This window comes from Panthera uncia, chromosome E1 (genome assembly GCF_023721935.1).
Source record: "Panthera uncia isolate 11264 chromosome E1, Puncia_PCG_1.0, whole genome shotgun sequence".
NCBI classification, from domain to species: Eukaryota; Metazoa; Chordata; class Mammalia; order Carnivora; family Felidae; genus Panthera; species Panthera uncia.
In genome coordinates, this window is record NC_064814.1 from 20162261 (window position 1) to 20176915 (window position 14655).

General features: G+C 53.3%; 1 protein-coding gene across 1 annotated transcript; it reads right to left on the reverse strand.

The window, feature by feature from the left end:
* Positions 1–806: 806 nt before the first annotated feature.
* Positions 807–14185, reverse strand: FAM20A (FAM20A golgi associated secretory pathway pseudokinase). The gene is made up of 10 exons (XM_049636403.1): positions 14004–14185; positions 13220–13270; positions 11597–11675; positions 6555–6647; positions 5687–5802; positions 4814–4994; positions 3731–3840; positions 3272–3353; positions 2747–2806; positions 807–1533 (listed from the first exon to the last, which is right to left on the reverse strand). The coding sequence occupies exons 1-10, from the start codon at positions 14176–14178 to the stop codon at positions 1269–1271; spliced, it is 1212 nt and encodes a 403-aa protein (XP_049492360.1). The 5' UTR covers positions 14179–14185; the 3' UTR covers positions 807–1268.
* Positions 14186–14655: the final 470 nt, after the last annotated feature.

Consider the following 14655-nt stretch of genomic DNA (forward strand, 5'->3'; position numbering starts at 1 on the left):
GTCTCCCCCCCCCCCAGGCCCCCCCACCCCGCCTCACATTTCTAGAATTGGAATCTCTGGCCTCAGAGAAGTTGATGTGATCAAGGCAGCCATTTTTACTTGTGGACTGACTGATCACTCCCACAGGAGGACTACGTTCCTGTCACTTGGGTTTTCAGACCTGACTTAGGGCACGTGAGACAGAGCCTCCGGTGACAGGCCTCTCTGATGTGGGCGAGTCAGTAGGGAGAAAGCTGAGGGGACGCGACCCCTATCTACTCAACTTCTAAGGGAGGCTTCAAAAGTCAACTCAATTTAGTCCTTTTTGGATAAAGCAGCTGGGGAGGGGCGTCCAGAGCGTCAGACCTGTCCAGAGAGCCCCCTGCCACTCGAGGACCAGGAGGGTGACAGGTTCTGGGATCTTCTGGAAAAGAGGATTGTGGGGGAGGGGTGGGCTCTGGCTTTTCTCCTGCCGGAGTACAGGCTCATGCACGTGCTGGGCCCTTTCCGGTGCCGTTCCCCCTTTGGGACGGCCGTGCTTTTCCCTTCACTAAAGTTCCTTCTATTGTTGCCGGACGCTAATTTTGACATACTTGATGTCCTTTCACTTGATATTTAAATACTCTTCAGATGGAACACATCCCCTTTCAGATATTCTGAGCAAATTCCTATGTTCTTTCTACCTCTCGTAATAACGTTGGAGAAACTACTTTTGGACCAGACCAGTCAGCGAGGGATTATTCTATTCACTGGGGCCACAGTGACTGGGACATAAATAGAAAGGGTTAGGTCTACTTTGAACCGGTTGGAGAGCTACCGTTTTTAGATTTTTTTTTTTTTTTTTGTCTGCTTGTGAGATGCCAGGTATTTTATCTGGATCAGAAATTATCCTCGTAGATATTCTAAGGATCTGGAGGTCAGCTAGGTGCCACTGGTGTCCTTTTATTTTATTTGTTCTACCCTTTTCCCGGGGACAAGGCTTCCCGGCCTTCCAAGCCCGACTCCTGCCCAGATTTCCCTGGTGGGTTCAGGAGCTGGTCTGTGGCCTTGATGAAGCAGTGCCTGCTGGGAAAGAGGGAGCCAAGGAGGTGCCCTAGAGAAGCAGTGCACCGAGGAAGTTCGGCGGATCCCTCTCCTTTGGGTCTTGTTCCTGTAGAATCATCCTGGTGCCCCAGGACTTCCTGACCCAGCGCCTCCCCGCTCGACGGGGGTGCGAGGAAGCCGGGGTCCGCACCCGAGTCCACCGCCGGCTGCAGGCGTCGTCCCTGACATGCGGCTTCACCCGGCCCCTAGCTTGTCGGGTTAGCCCGGCCAGAGTCCGGGGCTGACTCTCCTGCGGGGTCACTGGCTATGACGCTCTGCTCTCCGTGGGCCTCCACACACCCCTTCACTGTCTGTAGGATGATTTGGAGTCTCCGGTCCAGGGCCAGCAGGTGGGGCTCCGTGAGGACGGGGCTGAGCTCGTCTTCTAGCAAAGACTCCCGCATCACGTCACTGAGTCTGTAGTCGCCTTGGGCCAGCAGCTGCAGGTGCGAAAGCGTTTTCTTTTTTATCCTGGAAGGACAAAGTCAGGGGAGGCAAGTTAAGTAAATGCAAAGGGAAAAGCCTGCCTGAGCTCGGTTCCCCGCAAGCAGCTGTTGTAGCTGATGTCCCGGGAGCCGCCTTCCCCGGGGTCCTTTCGAGTCCATTTTAATGAAAACCAGGGAAAACGAAATAAGCCACATTTAATGGCATCTCAAGGAGATTTAAAGCCAACGAGAGAAGCTTCTGGCAGGTGACATGATGAGGACGTTTGCCATCTCAAAAGCCAGCCTCCTGGTTGTTCCTTGCCAACTTTATACGATTTCTCTGTGTCAGGTTCTTGGAGGGATGGCAATGGGGTGGAACCAATCCGGGCTTTAGGAATTTGATTTCTTCATATGTGGGGATCCGACTTGCACTCAGATGTGTAAGCAGCTTAATTGTCCGACTGGCTTTCTCAACAGCCACTGCCTCGCCTGAGGAGGACAGGGAGGCATGGAGGGAGGCACGCTTAAATGAAGCTAGGAAGCAGATAAAGAACATGCTTCGCTCTGAGTTTTCCAGCTGGAAATGAAAGGTGGTTTTGCTAGGCACGCGTCCCGGGATTTCTAGTTAGATCTAGATACCGCACCTGAGCAGGTGGGCCATTTCACGAGCCTGACTTGAGCCCCGGAGAGGTGTGGAGGTGGATTAGACATTCTCTAGAGAATGGCGGCCGCACCAAGTCTAACTACCTCCTTTCAACCTGACGTGAGTTTATGGGACTTTTTTATTTTTATTTAAGATTTTATTTTTAAGTACTCTCTACACCCAATGTGGGGCTCGAACCCCCAACCTGATCTGAGATCAAGAGTCGTGTGTTCTACCAACTGAGCCAGCCGGGCGCCCCAAGTTTATGGGATTTCCATCAGGATCTTAGACCCGTGAGCAGGTAGTAATCTGAGCTTCTGTGAGTGCCGAGCGAAGCAGAGATGTGATTAGTCCCGTTGAAGACCCAGGCTTTGCAAGAGTGAGATCTCTGAGTGGGTTAAGGATTCAAGTTGGCAACCGGAGGGTTTGCAAGCCTTGAGGTCCTCAGTCATCCTACGCTGAAAGGTGAAAGAGGCTGTTGCTGGGGACGGTTCTGTGGCTGTACCAGAAAGGAGGTCATTCCCTTCATCCTTCCCACCGGCGTCCTAACGCACACTTGAGACCTTCAGAGCGTGAAGGGTCGCGATCGTGACCTGCCCCGGAGCTGAAAGCTTACCTGCAACACTGGGACAGAGGTGACAGGATGGAGAGTTCGTCCTGGGAGTGTCGTCCAAACCTGGAAGGGGACACGGGCTTTCAGGGTGGCCCACAGCCCCTCCTTAATGATTGCCTCTCTCCTCTACCTCAGCCTTGTTTTGACTCACAGCCCTGGGGTAAAACGCCGGGGATCGTGGTGGCTTCCTCTCCAGCCCCCTCCTCAATCAGCTCACAGAAGCCTCTGTCCAAAGATGTGCATTCATTCGTTCGTTCGTTCGTTCATTCATTCCCTAACTACAGAGGACCAGGCACTGAGGATGAACCGTGTGTTCCGCCTCCAAGACTGAACCACACGGTAAAAAAAAATACGGAAAACGCGAGTCTGTTTCACTAACGCTCTCAGGTAGGAGGGGACTCTAGCGTCACTTAGCGAAGTGGAAGGAGTGGGGCAAGGCGGCCGGGAACGGGACGGGGAAGGACCTCCCGTTTGCCCCGGGCAGCCACACCAGGGCCATGGCCGGGACAGGGGCGTTGGCCCACTTACCCTCTGGCGTTGTCAAGGTGAATAAGGAACCCGTCATCCCCAAATTTGGTGAACATCTCGTAATGGTGACGGTCCATGTTCCCTGTGAAGGAGGGCAGACGCTGCGGACCTCTGAGCTCTCCCGGGCACGGAGGCCTGTCACCGGCTGAGGCCGGACTCCGAACCCAGGGCCACAGGCTGTTTCCCCGGGGTCCTGAGTGGAGCCGCAGAGGGAGAAGGGAGCCAACCCAGGCAAGCAAGCCCTCCGGTGGGCCTTTTTCACACCGCGTGCCCGCCTCCTGAGTGACGTCCTCTCTGAAGAGGGGAGCGTGGGAACTTCTGTCGTCTGGGACCTGGGCCGCTCCCCAGCTCACTCAGTCCTCGTGCTCCAGGCTGCAAGTCTTCCGCCCAAGGTCATGGCGAATCCCAGCCCAAGAGCGGGGGGCCGCTGCGGCCCAGGGCCCGAGCCCGGGGACCTACCTATCAAGAAGTCGAAGATGGCCATGTCGATGATGTTGAGGAGACGGCGGCTGCTGTTGTACGGGTAGATCTGTTTCACCGTGTCGCAGTACAACGGATTGACCTCCCACCTGAGGGGGAGAAGAAGTCCTGGGGCTGGAAGAGCCAAGATGGCAAGGTGTTGGGGGTCCTTCTCACACCTCCCCTCGCCCCCTCCGATCCCTGCCTCCCCGATCCCACCCTGGGCTGCCGGCAGGTCCTGGGCATGCGGGTGGTAGCTGGGGACACAGGAGGCCCCCGGGCAAAGACGTGGTGGGGGGCTGCAGACCCCACGTGGGGCGAAGAAGGTTCTGGGTCCTGAGCATCCATTCTGCTGGGCGCTATACTCCTGGCTGGGATACCGCGTGCCAGAGCCTGCAGCTCCTGTCACCGAGCCTCCTGGACCCTGGCCCTGAACCATTCGGAGCCCCCCTGCCAGGCCCGCAATTCTCTGTCACCTCTCCCTTTTCTATGCTCCTCTGCTAGAGTGCCCCCTTATCCCTGTCCATCTGCTGGGCTCTGACCCTGCCTTCACGAGTCCCCGAGGATCTGTCCTGTCCTCCAAAAACCCTTCTCCACTCACTTCTCCTCAGCAGTGGCTGGACGGATGAACCTATGCATTCCATCACCTGCTAGAAACTGAGCGCCTGCTGTGGGCACTCAGCCCACAGCCATAGGGAAGCAGGCGTCCCTCCCATGGACTCCTCATGGGCTCGTGTGTATGACAAGCAGGTGTAGCACCGTGTTTTCATACTCAAGGCTTCTTGTCTGACCACCCCACTAGGCTGGGAGCCTCCCGAGGGGAGAGCCTGGGTCTTTGGTTTCCGTACCCCCTGGCACCCAGTACTGGGTACACAGTAGGCTCTTTGTAACTGAATCCATGAGCGAAAGGGGGAGACGAGGCACAGCTGGTTCCAGAATCCATGTAAGGCAAATGGTCGGGGACAGCTTCTGGGGTCCAAAAGCCAGGCTAGCCGCCAGGCCTTGGGACAGGGACTGTAGCCACTGTCAGGGACAAGCCTGGAGGGCCGGGGGCAGGGCACTGTGGCCAGGGGGCCAACTCACTCCTCTTTTCCTGCCAGCGAGTAGGAGCGGATCCAGGGGTTGGGCACAGACAGCCTGGGGGCCAGGTTGAGGGACGGCAGGAAGGCGGAGAGGGAGCCCTCCAGCAGGTGCGGGTTACCGCAGACGGCGTATTCAGTCTTGCACATGTATGGGCACTTGGCAAAGAAGCACACGTTGCTGGCTGGAGGGTGCGGAGGAGAGAGAGGACTAAGAGAAGGGGGCAAGGCCATTTTCCAGCGCCCCCCCCCGCCCCCCAAATCCTCTAGGAGGGAAGGGAAACCCTGAACCCACAGCTTGGGAAGAGGCAGAAGAAGAAGAAAATATTGCATTTCCAGATGTCAGGGCTTGTGAATGCTTTTTTTTTTTTTTTTTTCAATTTATTTATTTTGAGAGAGAGAGACCGAGCCAGCGGGGGAGGGGCAGAGAGAGAGAGAAAGAAAGACGGGGAGAGAGAGAGAATCCCAAGCAGACTCCATGCTGTCAGCTCAGAGCCCGAGGCAGGGCCCGAACCCACAAAGCATGAGACGGTGAGCTGAGCCGAAACCCAACAGTCGGACGCTTAACCGACTGAGCCTCCCAGGCGCCCCGTGAATGCTTTTAGACTGGGGATGCTGGGTACCAATTTTCAAATGTCTCAGGACAGAAAGCGTGGGACCCCGCCCGTCTCCCGGCATCCCATCCGTGTGATTAGAATGCTCTTTGTTTGCATGGGTAACATCTGATGCCGGGGAGGCTGGCGCTGTAGCTCATGCCCACACAGCCTGCTTGGCATCTCACATGCATGATGCTCGGGTGCACCGGGGGGGGGGGGGAGCGTCGGGGGGCAGCATAAACCCATCCCGGTGGCAAACCCTGCTCCGGCCAGTACTCCACCTGGAGAGACGAAGAAAACACTCTGCAGGATTTCATTCTTGGTGACCTCTAGGATTTCCTTGGTGACATTGACTAGCCTCCCCACTGTGGGTGGCACTCGTCGGAAGTCCAGAATCCTGAAAGAGACAAAGCCTTGCTCAGCGAGGGCGGTGGTGGCCCGTTGGACGTCGACTGCCATTCCCGACCACGGCCAGCCGAGGGCGCTCTGCGCTACTGAGCTGACCGTGCCCAGGGCAAACCCGTATCGGAAGGGGTGGAAAAGGAATCCCGATGCCGGCAGGCCTCCTGGGCAAGCCTTCGCACAACGCAGGCCGCGTCCTAGGTCAGAGCTTCTCGTAATTCCACGTACGTAACGAGTCACCTGGCATCTCGCTCACTTGCAGGCTCTGATTCAGTGGGTCCAGGGGGGAGCCCGAGATTCGGCATTTGTGAAAAGCTCCCGGGTGGTGCCCCCTGGCGGCCAGTCCATAGAACACACCTTGAGTAGCAATGCCGGGCAAATAGGAGGGGAGGAAGTTTAGGACCGCGCTTTCACCTTTTAACATCGTTTAAGACTCCTGGGGTACATGGGGGTGAATGCCTTTTCCCCGTCTCCAGAGCAGGAAACTAGAGCAAAGGGCAAGGTCGGCTCCAAGGTGGCAGCCTGAGCCTCCTGGCAGGGTTAGTTTTCTCTCTAGGTCATTGTGTTTTTCAGTGGTGGGGCTGAGTGAGGAATCGCGTTGGGTTCAAGGGCAACACTGAAGTTCACGAATGACCGGGTGCCAGAAGGAAGAAATGCCAGGGGCTTCCCACCTGGGGGTCTGCCCAGCGCCCCTCTCTGGCGGTCAGCCCTCCAAGTCCACGCCACGTCCCCGGGGCCCCGCCCTACCTGTCCAGGTGGAAAGCTGCAATCTCAGCGTTGTGTCTCTGGAAGTCGATGAAATAGAAGAAGTCGGCGGGTGTCTCTTCATGTCGCTGCTGTCTGGAAGGAAGGGAGGAGTCACGCCCTGGACTCAGACTTCAGCGGGAGCCTGAGAAGACAGCTGAGAAGCGTGATCGCAGGGAAGGGGAAACATGCTTTCATGCTTTTAAGGTCCGTGTGCATGACGGAGTGGGGCACCACGGTCGGCCTGCGGCTCCCTGGGCGGGGGGCAGACCTGCAGTATTCTCCCCGGAGCTTGTCCGGCAGGCACTCCCCCTACCAGGTCTCCTGTTTGAGCAACTTTGGAGACAGCGGCTGATTCTTTTAAAAAGTAGTTGAGTCCAGGGGTGCCTGGGTGGCCTAGTTGGTTAAGCGTCCGACTTCGGCTCAGGTCATGATCTCCCGGTTTGTGAGTTCAAGCCCCGCATTGGGCTCTGTGCTGATGGCTCGGAGCCTGCAGCCTGCTTCGGGTTCTGTGTCTCCCTCTCTCTCTGCCCCTCCCCAACTTGCACCTGTGCACTCTCTCTCTCTCAAAAATAAATAAATTTAAAAAAATTTTTTTAAAAAGTAGTTGAGTCCGGAAGAAAGACAGACATCCTTCAGCAGGTGTAAACAGAAGAGAACGAGCGGCTGGCACAGACCCAGGGGTCAAGGGTTAGGGGTAGACGAGCAGGCGGGGCGGTATAACAGGAACAGTGCCCTAGGGTTATTATAGTTTTTTTTTTTTAATTTTTTTTTAACGTTTATTTATTTTTGAGACAGAGACAGAGCATGAATGGGGGAGGGTCAGAGAGAGAAGGAGACACAGAATCCGAAACAGGCTCCAGGCTCTGAGCTGTCAGCACAGAGCCCGACGTGGGGCTCGAACTCACGGACCGTGAGATCATGACCTGAGCCGAAGTCGGCTGCTCAACTGACTGAGCCACCCAGGCGCCCCAGGTTATTATATTATAGTTTAGTACAACTGATATTGAAGAACAGAGAGGGTCCAGGTCTTAGGGTGACAGGGGTGAGTAATCGAGCCTGTCCCCTCAGAGAAACCTCAGTTGGGTCCTAAGAGTGAGCCCAGCCAGAGGCTCGAGGGAGGCTGGTGCAGAGGAAATTGATTTATGTGCATTTTAAAATTTCTAACGGATTCCTGAAAAGCAACAGCCTGCCCGGGTGTGACGGGCCGGCTGGCGTGTGTGTTCAGGAAGGTGCCTCGTGGTCATCACGGGCAGCCTGAGTGACCTGCCTCGACGCTAAGATACAGAAGGACGAAGACCTTTGAGCAATCGTATCATCCATCGTGTGGGACCGCGAGAGAGCTGCAGAGGCCATCCACAGGTAAATAAGCACAGTGTTGCAGAAAGCTGTAAACACACAGCCCCAGCAATAGAAATAGTGACGTGCGCTTTGCCAAGAAACACAAGTCCTAGAAACCACAGCGAGAGGCTGCCCAGAAGCAGGGATTCTATTTAAAAAGGGCGCAGCCACATTTCGTGGACCGGCCTCGGTGCCCAGGCCTGCCCTGCATCTCCTCACCAGCGTCGCCTCTGGATGTCTGGGCAGCAAGGACCGTCCGTGTGTCCCAGTCTCCAAATTTTAATTCCTGAAGAATATCCAGAAGAATACATCCAGGCATCCATCCCTAAGATTACACAATCTTCCGGCCCTTTCTAGAATTTTCTAAAGCATCTTTTCCCTGTTTTTGTAAGGCATATCTAGATGTGATTTTAAACTTGAAAATCATTTGTACCTGGGTGCTTCTCAGGCTTCGGCAAGCGCTGACGTATTTCTCAGTATATATATTGCATATATCACATGAAAAATATAATCTTGAATTATGGTCAGAATTGAAATCATCTGAAGACGTTTTTAAGAAGGGACAAATTTTTTTTTTTTTTTTTTTTTTTTTACTGTAAGTTACATGTAGAAATAAACGCATGCTTTTCCAAGGAAAACATTTTTAAATGATGCTGTTTGGGTTTGGACTAAATTGCGTACAGATGCACATTTGCACTTTGTGTTACGGTGTAAGAATAGACACAGTGTTGGAAACGTTTGCGTTACGCTCAGAGAGATAACCCTGTTCGTTTGAACAGTCTTTGTATTTTGTTTGTTAAGTGACGGGGCAGACAAGTACTTCCTGTTCTTTCCTGCAGGAAAACGTGGCCCGTGTGAGTGGTTTTCGTCCCCACGTATAAAAAGTCACAGTGAACCTCATCCGCTTTATATTAGCTTTCGTTTTAAAAGCTCACAGCCATGCTCATGTGCCGGCTAAGAATTCTGCTCTGAGAATGCAACTCGTGGAGCCGATGAGGTGAGGTGAATTTGCAGATTTCTCATTGTTTTTTAGTTTATTTAGAGAAAGAGAGAGCCTGAGTGGGGGGAGGGGCAGAGACAGAGAGAAAGGGAGAGAGAGAATCCCAAGCAGACCCTGTGCCGTCAGCACAGAGCCCGACTCAGGGTTTGATCTCACGAACCGCATGATCGTGACCTGAGCCAAAATCAAGGGTTGGATGCTTAACCAACTGAGCCACCCAGAGGCCCCAGTTTATCACTGTTTTTATGCTTCTCTTTAATGCCTCGTGTTTCTACATCCGCATTCCTTCTGCCTCCTCTCTGTAACCAGTGCTCACCTCTGAGCCTGCGCTCACCCCGCATGACTAACCATAACAATCGTTTAAAGCCCTGTAATTCCCCAAACTTGGTGGCTCTGTGTTCAGCCGAGTGGTGCAACAAAGAATCACCTGCCTTCTCCTGGAGCCTTGGCTAAACCAGCCAGGTGTGCTCGCTGGGATCGCTCCCTTTAAAAAGGAACACACAGGGCGCCTGGGTGGCTCAGTCGGTTAAGCGTCCGACTTCAGCTCAGGTCACTATCTCGCGGTCTGTGAGTTCGAGCCCCACGTCAGGCTCTAGGCTGACGGCTCAGAGCCTGGAGCCTGCTTCCGATTCTGTGTCTCCCTCTCTCTTTCTCTGCCCCTCCCCCGTTCATGCTCTGTCTCTCTCTGTCTCAAAAATAAATAAACGTTAAAAAAAAAAAAAAAAAAGGAACACAATTTTCCCCCAGTATTTCTCACTGGGATCACTCCCTTTAAAAAGGAACACAATTTCCCCCCAGTATTTTATATGCCTGAATACGAGATGAGATCCCCTCCCAAAACTGTCCCTCAGAAAAGTGAACTTCTCTATACTTGATTCCTTGCCTGTTCTCAAATGACACAGCCTCCTCTTATTTTGTCGGGGATAGACTCCTTCGGCAGAGACGCCTCCATTCTGCGTTGGGTTTTATTACCGACAGAACTGGTTAAAACAGACTGGTGGCAGTGATGGGTGTAGAACTTAACATTCTTTCAACATTGGCCCCCAACTTGACCCTGGTGACGATGATGATTGACATTAAGCATTTTGGATGAGTGATGGTTCGCTGGGAGGCTCAGTTGGTTAAGCGTCTGACTCTTGATTTTGGCTCAGGTCATGATCTCACAGTTCGTGGGATCGAGCCCCATGTTGGGCTCTGTGCTGACAGCGTGGAGCCTGCTTCGGATTCTCTCTCCCTCTCTCTCTGCCCATCCCTTGCTTGCACTCTCTGTCTCTCTCTCTCAAAATGAATAAATAAAATTTTTTTGGATGAGCGAGGAAAGAGTCTGGAAGGAACAGGCAAGATTTCTATGAATCTACGTATCGTTTTATAGGATGGGGTCTTTTTCATCAATAAATTAAACATAGGCAGACATTCACTTGTTTCATGTGCCTCTCTGATAAGTTACAGGTTGAAATTGACCAAATAACTAGGTGTTTGGATTCTCACACGGGAGCAATGGAGGATCCCCTTATGTAGCAGCGGTTCCCAAGGTCGTCTAGCCTTGGGATCACAGGGGGAGCTCCCAGACCAGTCCTAGTGGACTCCCGGAGGGTGGGACTCAGGCATCAGGCTATTTATTTATTTATTTATTTATTTTTGAGACAGAGAGAGACACAGCATGAACGGGGGAGGATCAGAGAGAGAGGGAGACACAGAATCTGAAACAGGCTCCAGGCTCTGAGCTGTCAGCACAGAGCCCGACGCAGGGCTCGAAGTCAGGAACTGTGAGACTGTGATCTAAGCTGAAGTGAGACACTGAACCGACTGAGCCACCCAGGCATCAGGATGTTTAAGGGTCCCCAAGTGATCCCAGTGTACACAGAAGCTCTCTTTAAAGGGGTGTTTTGCCAAAGCAATGCAGGTACTAAGGCCTGTCCGTTGCCAGAAGGTTTGGACTCTAAGTCAGTCTAATTGGATCCCCCGGAAGACAGTGCCTTCTGGCAGAAAGCGTGACCTGGGTAACGGGAACCCGTCTTGGGCCATTTTCCCTTGTGCGTGTCATCTGCAGGAGGGACAGTGTCACCTCAAAAGTCCCCAGTCTTTGAGCTATAGACCCTTTGGGGCCAGGAATCCATACGCACACCAAGCTCTGTCTGTAGACTGCATAGTATTTCGCCCACACATCTGTGCCACAGTATTTTAAAGACATGTATGTGCTGTTGTTAGGAATAAAACAGAAATTAGCGTAAAGGTGTAATTGCCTCCCTAGTACCCTTTCTTCATTGTCTAGTTTTTCAGTCATCTATAAAGTAGACTTTGTGAGGGTCCTGGGCCTGGAAACAAAAGTGGGGATCAAGTATAGAGGTGCAGTGGGAATTCTGCAAGCCAGCCGTCTGGGTTTGAATCCCAGTTCCGCTGCTTGCAGCAGGGAGGTTGGGGCAAGGTGGCCCCTCTGTGACAGTACCTGGCCCATAAGCCTATTGATGACCCAAGAGCCAATCAGGTAAAGCATGTGGCCTAGATACAAGCAACGACCTGATCAAGACTGCCTTTTACTGTTTTTCATGATCACTAAAATCAATTATACGCTTGGGCAGACTGCCCCCAAGAGAGCCCATAAAGGACTAGCTTGAAGATTTTAGCCCACATTTATTAATTTTTGGTCAAAACTCCCTTATGGCTGCCACAGCTGGACGTGGAGGTGAGGAAGGCAGTCACTTACCTCATGGGTTTGAACATGGCCTTCCCGAAGTCTGAGAACCTCAGAACCAGCTTGAGGTGGACCCCACTGGGTTTCACAACTGTAAGGGGGAGAAGCGGGGAGTTAACAATCCTTCTGGGCCTAACCTCGGGGCTGTGAGCCTTTGTTCACTCAAAAAACCCAGCTGATTTCTTCTCTTGGCTCTTACTTAATAAGACCCCGAAGCCTAGCGTTTGCTTTCAAAACCTTGCAGGGTAAGGCCTAGCATGTCAGGCCACGGAGAGTGGATCCAGGGGCTCAAGGCATTACTTTTTCTGCTGTTGTGGGGACAGGGCAGACAATGCGGGATTCCCCGGACAGACACTCACTGCAAACCCCAGAAAACGTTTTCCTAAGAAGAACCACTGTCTTCCTCTTTGTACCTCCGTCCCAATGGATTCTGGTTGTGCCACCTGTTACATTGTACTGGGCGAGTTTATCTACATCTCCTTCCGTTCGACACTGCATACCTGGGTGAGACAGGGTCTGGTGAGTAAGACACCTGCGGGGGCACCTCCGTCACCCTGAGCTGGGTGCTGCCTCCAGGGATGTCATGGAGCCCTTCACACGCTTTGCCCCATCCTGGCCTTGCTATAAGCCCCGTGACGGTTGGGACAACGACTTGCTCAACCTTTGTCTTCTATAAAATGGCAAAGGGCAGGTGCTAAACTAAAGGAAAGGGGAGCCCCGGGCCCTACAAACTTTCTTCCAAACCTTTGTCACATCATGACTTACACGGGAATTTCCCTGTTGGGTAAGTATTGCCGTCAACGCGGGAGGTTACTCATAGCTGGCGGTGACCGGCCTGTGGGCCTCAGTGTCCGGCCCAGACCTGCCCACGCTGAGGGCTGGGGATTCCGGTGTCCAGGCACGCCTGTACCCAATTCATAGCACCCTGGGAGGGGCTATAGCTCACATTTATCTTTTTGATTCTTTTCATCATTTACCCCAGTGGGTCTCAACTTTGGGTACATTAGAAGCACCTGGAGGGCTTCAAAATTCTGCTGCCTGGGGAACACCCCATACAACTGAATTAAAATTTCCTGGGGGGGGAGGCCAGTACATGGTACCTTTTAAAGCTCTCCGGGCAGCTCTAGTACGGGGCCAGCTTGAGAACCGACGATGTTGTTAATTTCCAGATTCCGATTCACAAAAGCAGAGTGGGGACGGAAATTTTGCATCCCTTTTCTATTTTTATTTTTTTTAAGCAGGCTTCGGGCCCAGCGCAGAGCCCAGCTGGGGCTTGAACTCACAACCCTGAGATCGAGGCCTGAGCTGAGATCAATGGTTGGATGCTTAACTGACTGAGCCACCCAGGCACCCCGACATTTTGCATTCCTAGCAAGCTCCTTGATGATGCAGGGACCCCAGGCTCACCAGCGGGGCCTGGTAACTGTCCCTCTTCTTTTCTTTTCTTTTGTGTGGGTGGGTGGGTGGGGAAAAATGTCACGTTCTCAGAGATTAGGCAGAGAGACTCATGCTCCAACTTCTGACCAGAAGTGGACCACGGAGTGGACGATGGGCCCCCCCTGTTGTTGCCAAATCTTGGGGTTCACAGGGCTGTGGAGGGGAGGGGGCTGGACAGAGGCGGGGCCGGCCACTTACTCTGGGTGCAGTCACAAGCCCCAAGCAGGGCTTTCTCGTCCTGACTGTAATCTGCAAAGAAGGAAAAGGGCAGTGAGAACGTCCAGGCTTGTTCCTGGAAGAGCCCACCACACAGGGGCCTCGACTCTGGTTTAGACCGCAGTGGGGGAGACGGTGAGGCGGCCCAGGGGGCCGCCCTTGCCCACTCAGCAGGGCACGTCCCGGGGCCCCAGCTGGCTGCAGCCTCCACCCTGCTCCATCCCAGGGCCCGTGCCCTCTAGCCCTTCAGTGGGTACTCGAGCAGCGCCTGGGTGAGTGAAGGACGCTAGTTTGGTCTCTGCTAAAAACTGGACTGTTGGAGTGCTTGAGAGCCCAGACCTGGGACACAGCAGGTCTGTGTTTGAATCCCAGCGCCACCACGGGGTCTTTGGCTGAGCTGATTAATCTCTCTGAGTCTCAGTTTCCCCGCCTGTAAAATGGCCATGATAAGGTCTACGTCACGTAGTCACTGTATGAAAGATCGTTGACAGGTTCCAAAGGAGCATGCAATAAATGATAGCAAAACCACCATCCTTTAAGTGTGTGGAAACTCTTAGGGCTCTCTGATGGGGTGGTGAAGAGATTAGAATGAAAAGAGGTCTTTCAAAGGGGGAAAGGATCAATGGCTAGCCTTTTCTTCTTCTTACCTATCAGGTGTCAGAGTCAACCCTTTAAGATTTCACGCTAGAGCCCAGCCTGACATGGTTTACGCAGCTTCTCTGGGAGAAAGTCAAGGCGTCCCACAAGGCGACCCTGTGAGTCTCACCAGCGCTGATGGTGGGAGAGCGCCTCATGTCCTGGAGGAGTTGGCGGACGACAGGGCTGGACCGGGGGTACAGCCCGTGGCGGCTGATCCCCAGGTGGAACTGGATCCAGCTGGCGTCAAGTTGGAGCTGTAGTGGCGAGTCCAGGGAGGTAAGGTTGAGCTGTTCTTGGTACATCTTGTGCCGCCTGAAAGAGCAGAGAGAGTTTTGTTCTGTTTCGGTTGGGCTATGAGAACGCAGAGACTTGCGAAAGCACCGTGTCTGGGCTCTCTATTCATTCTTTCATTCCTTCAGCAGCAGTATTAAGTGCCCACTGTGTACCCGGCCTTTTGCTGTGCTTAGGATACCATGGCGGGGGGTGGGGGGGAGCAAAACAGGCACACGCCTTCCTTGCCCTCTGAGGGCTTACAATCTAGCGAGTGCAACAGGTGCATGGTTACACAGTGTCATACACAAACACACAAATACCTAACTATAAACCATGACAACCACGGCAGAGGAAAAGAGTAGATGATGACGAGTAAAATTGGGGACTTCCTATAACTGGGGATCTCGGGGAGGTGTTCTGGGCCTCTCCTGTGCACTTTTCCATGGAAGAGTCTGTATGTTATATTTCCCCACTATTTTCTGACCTTTGGAGAGAAGGAAGTGAAT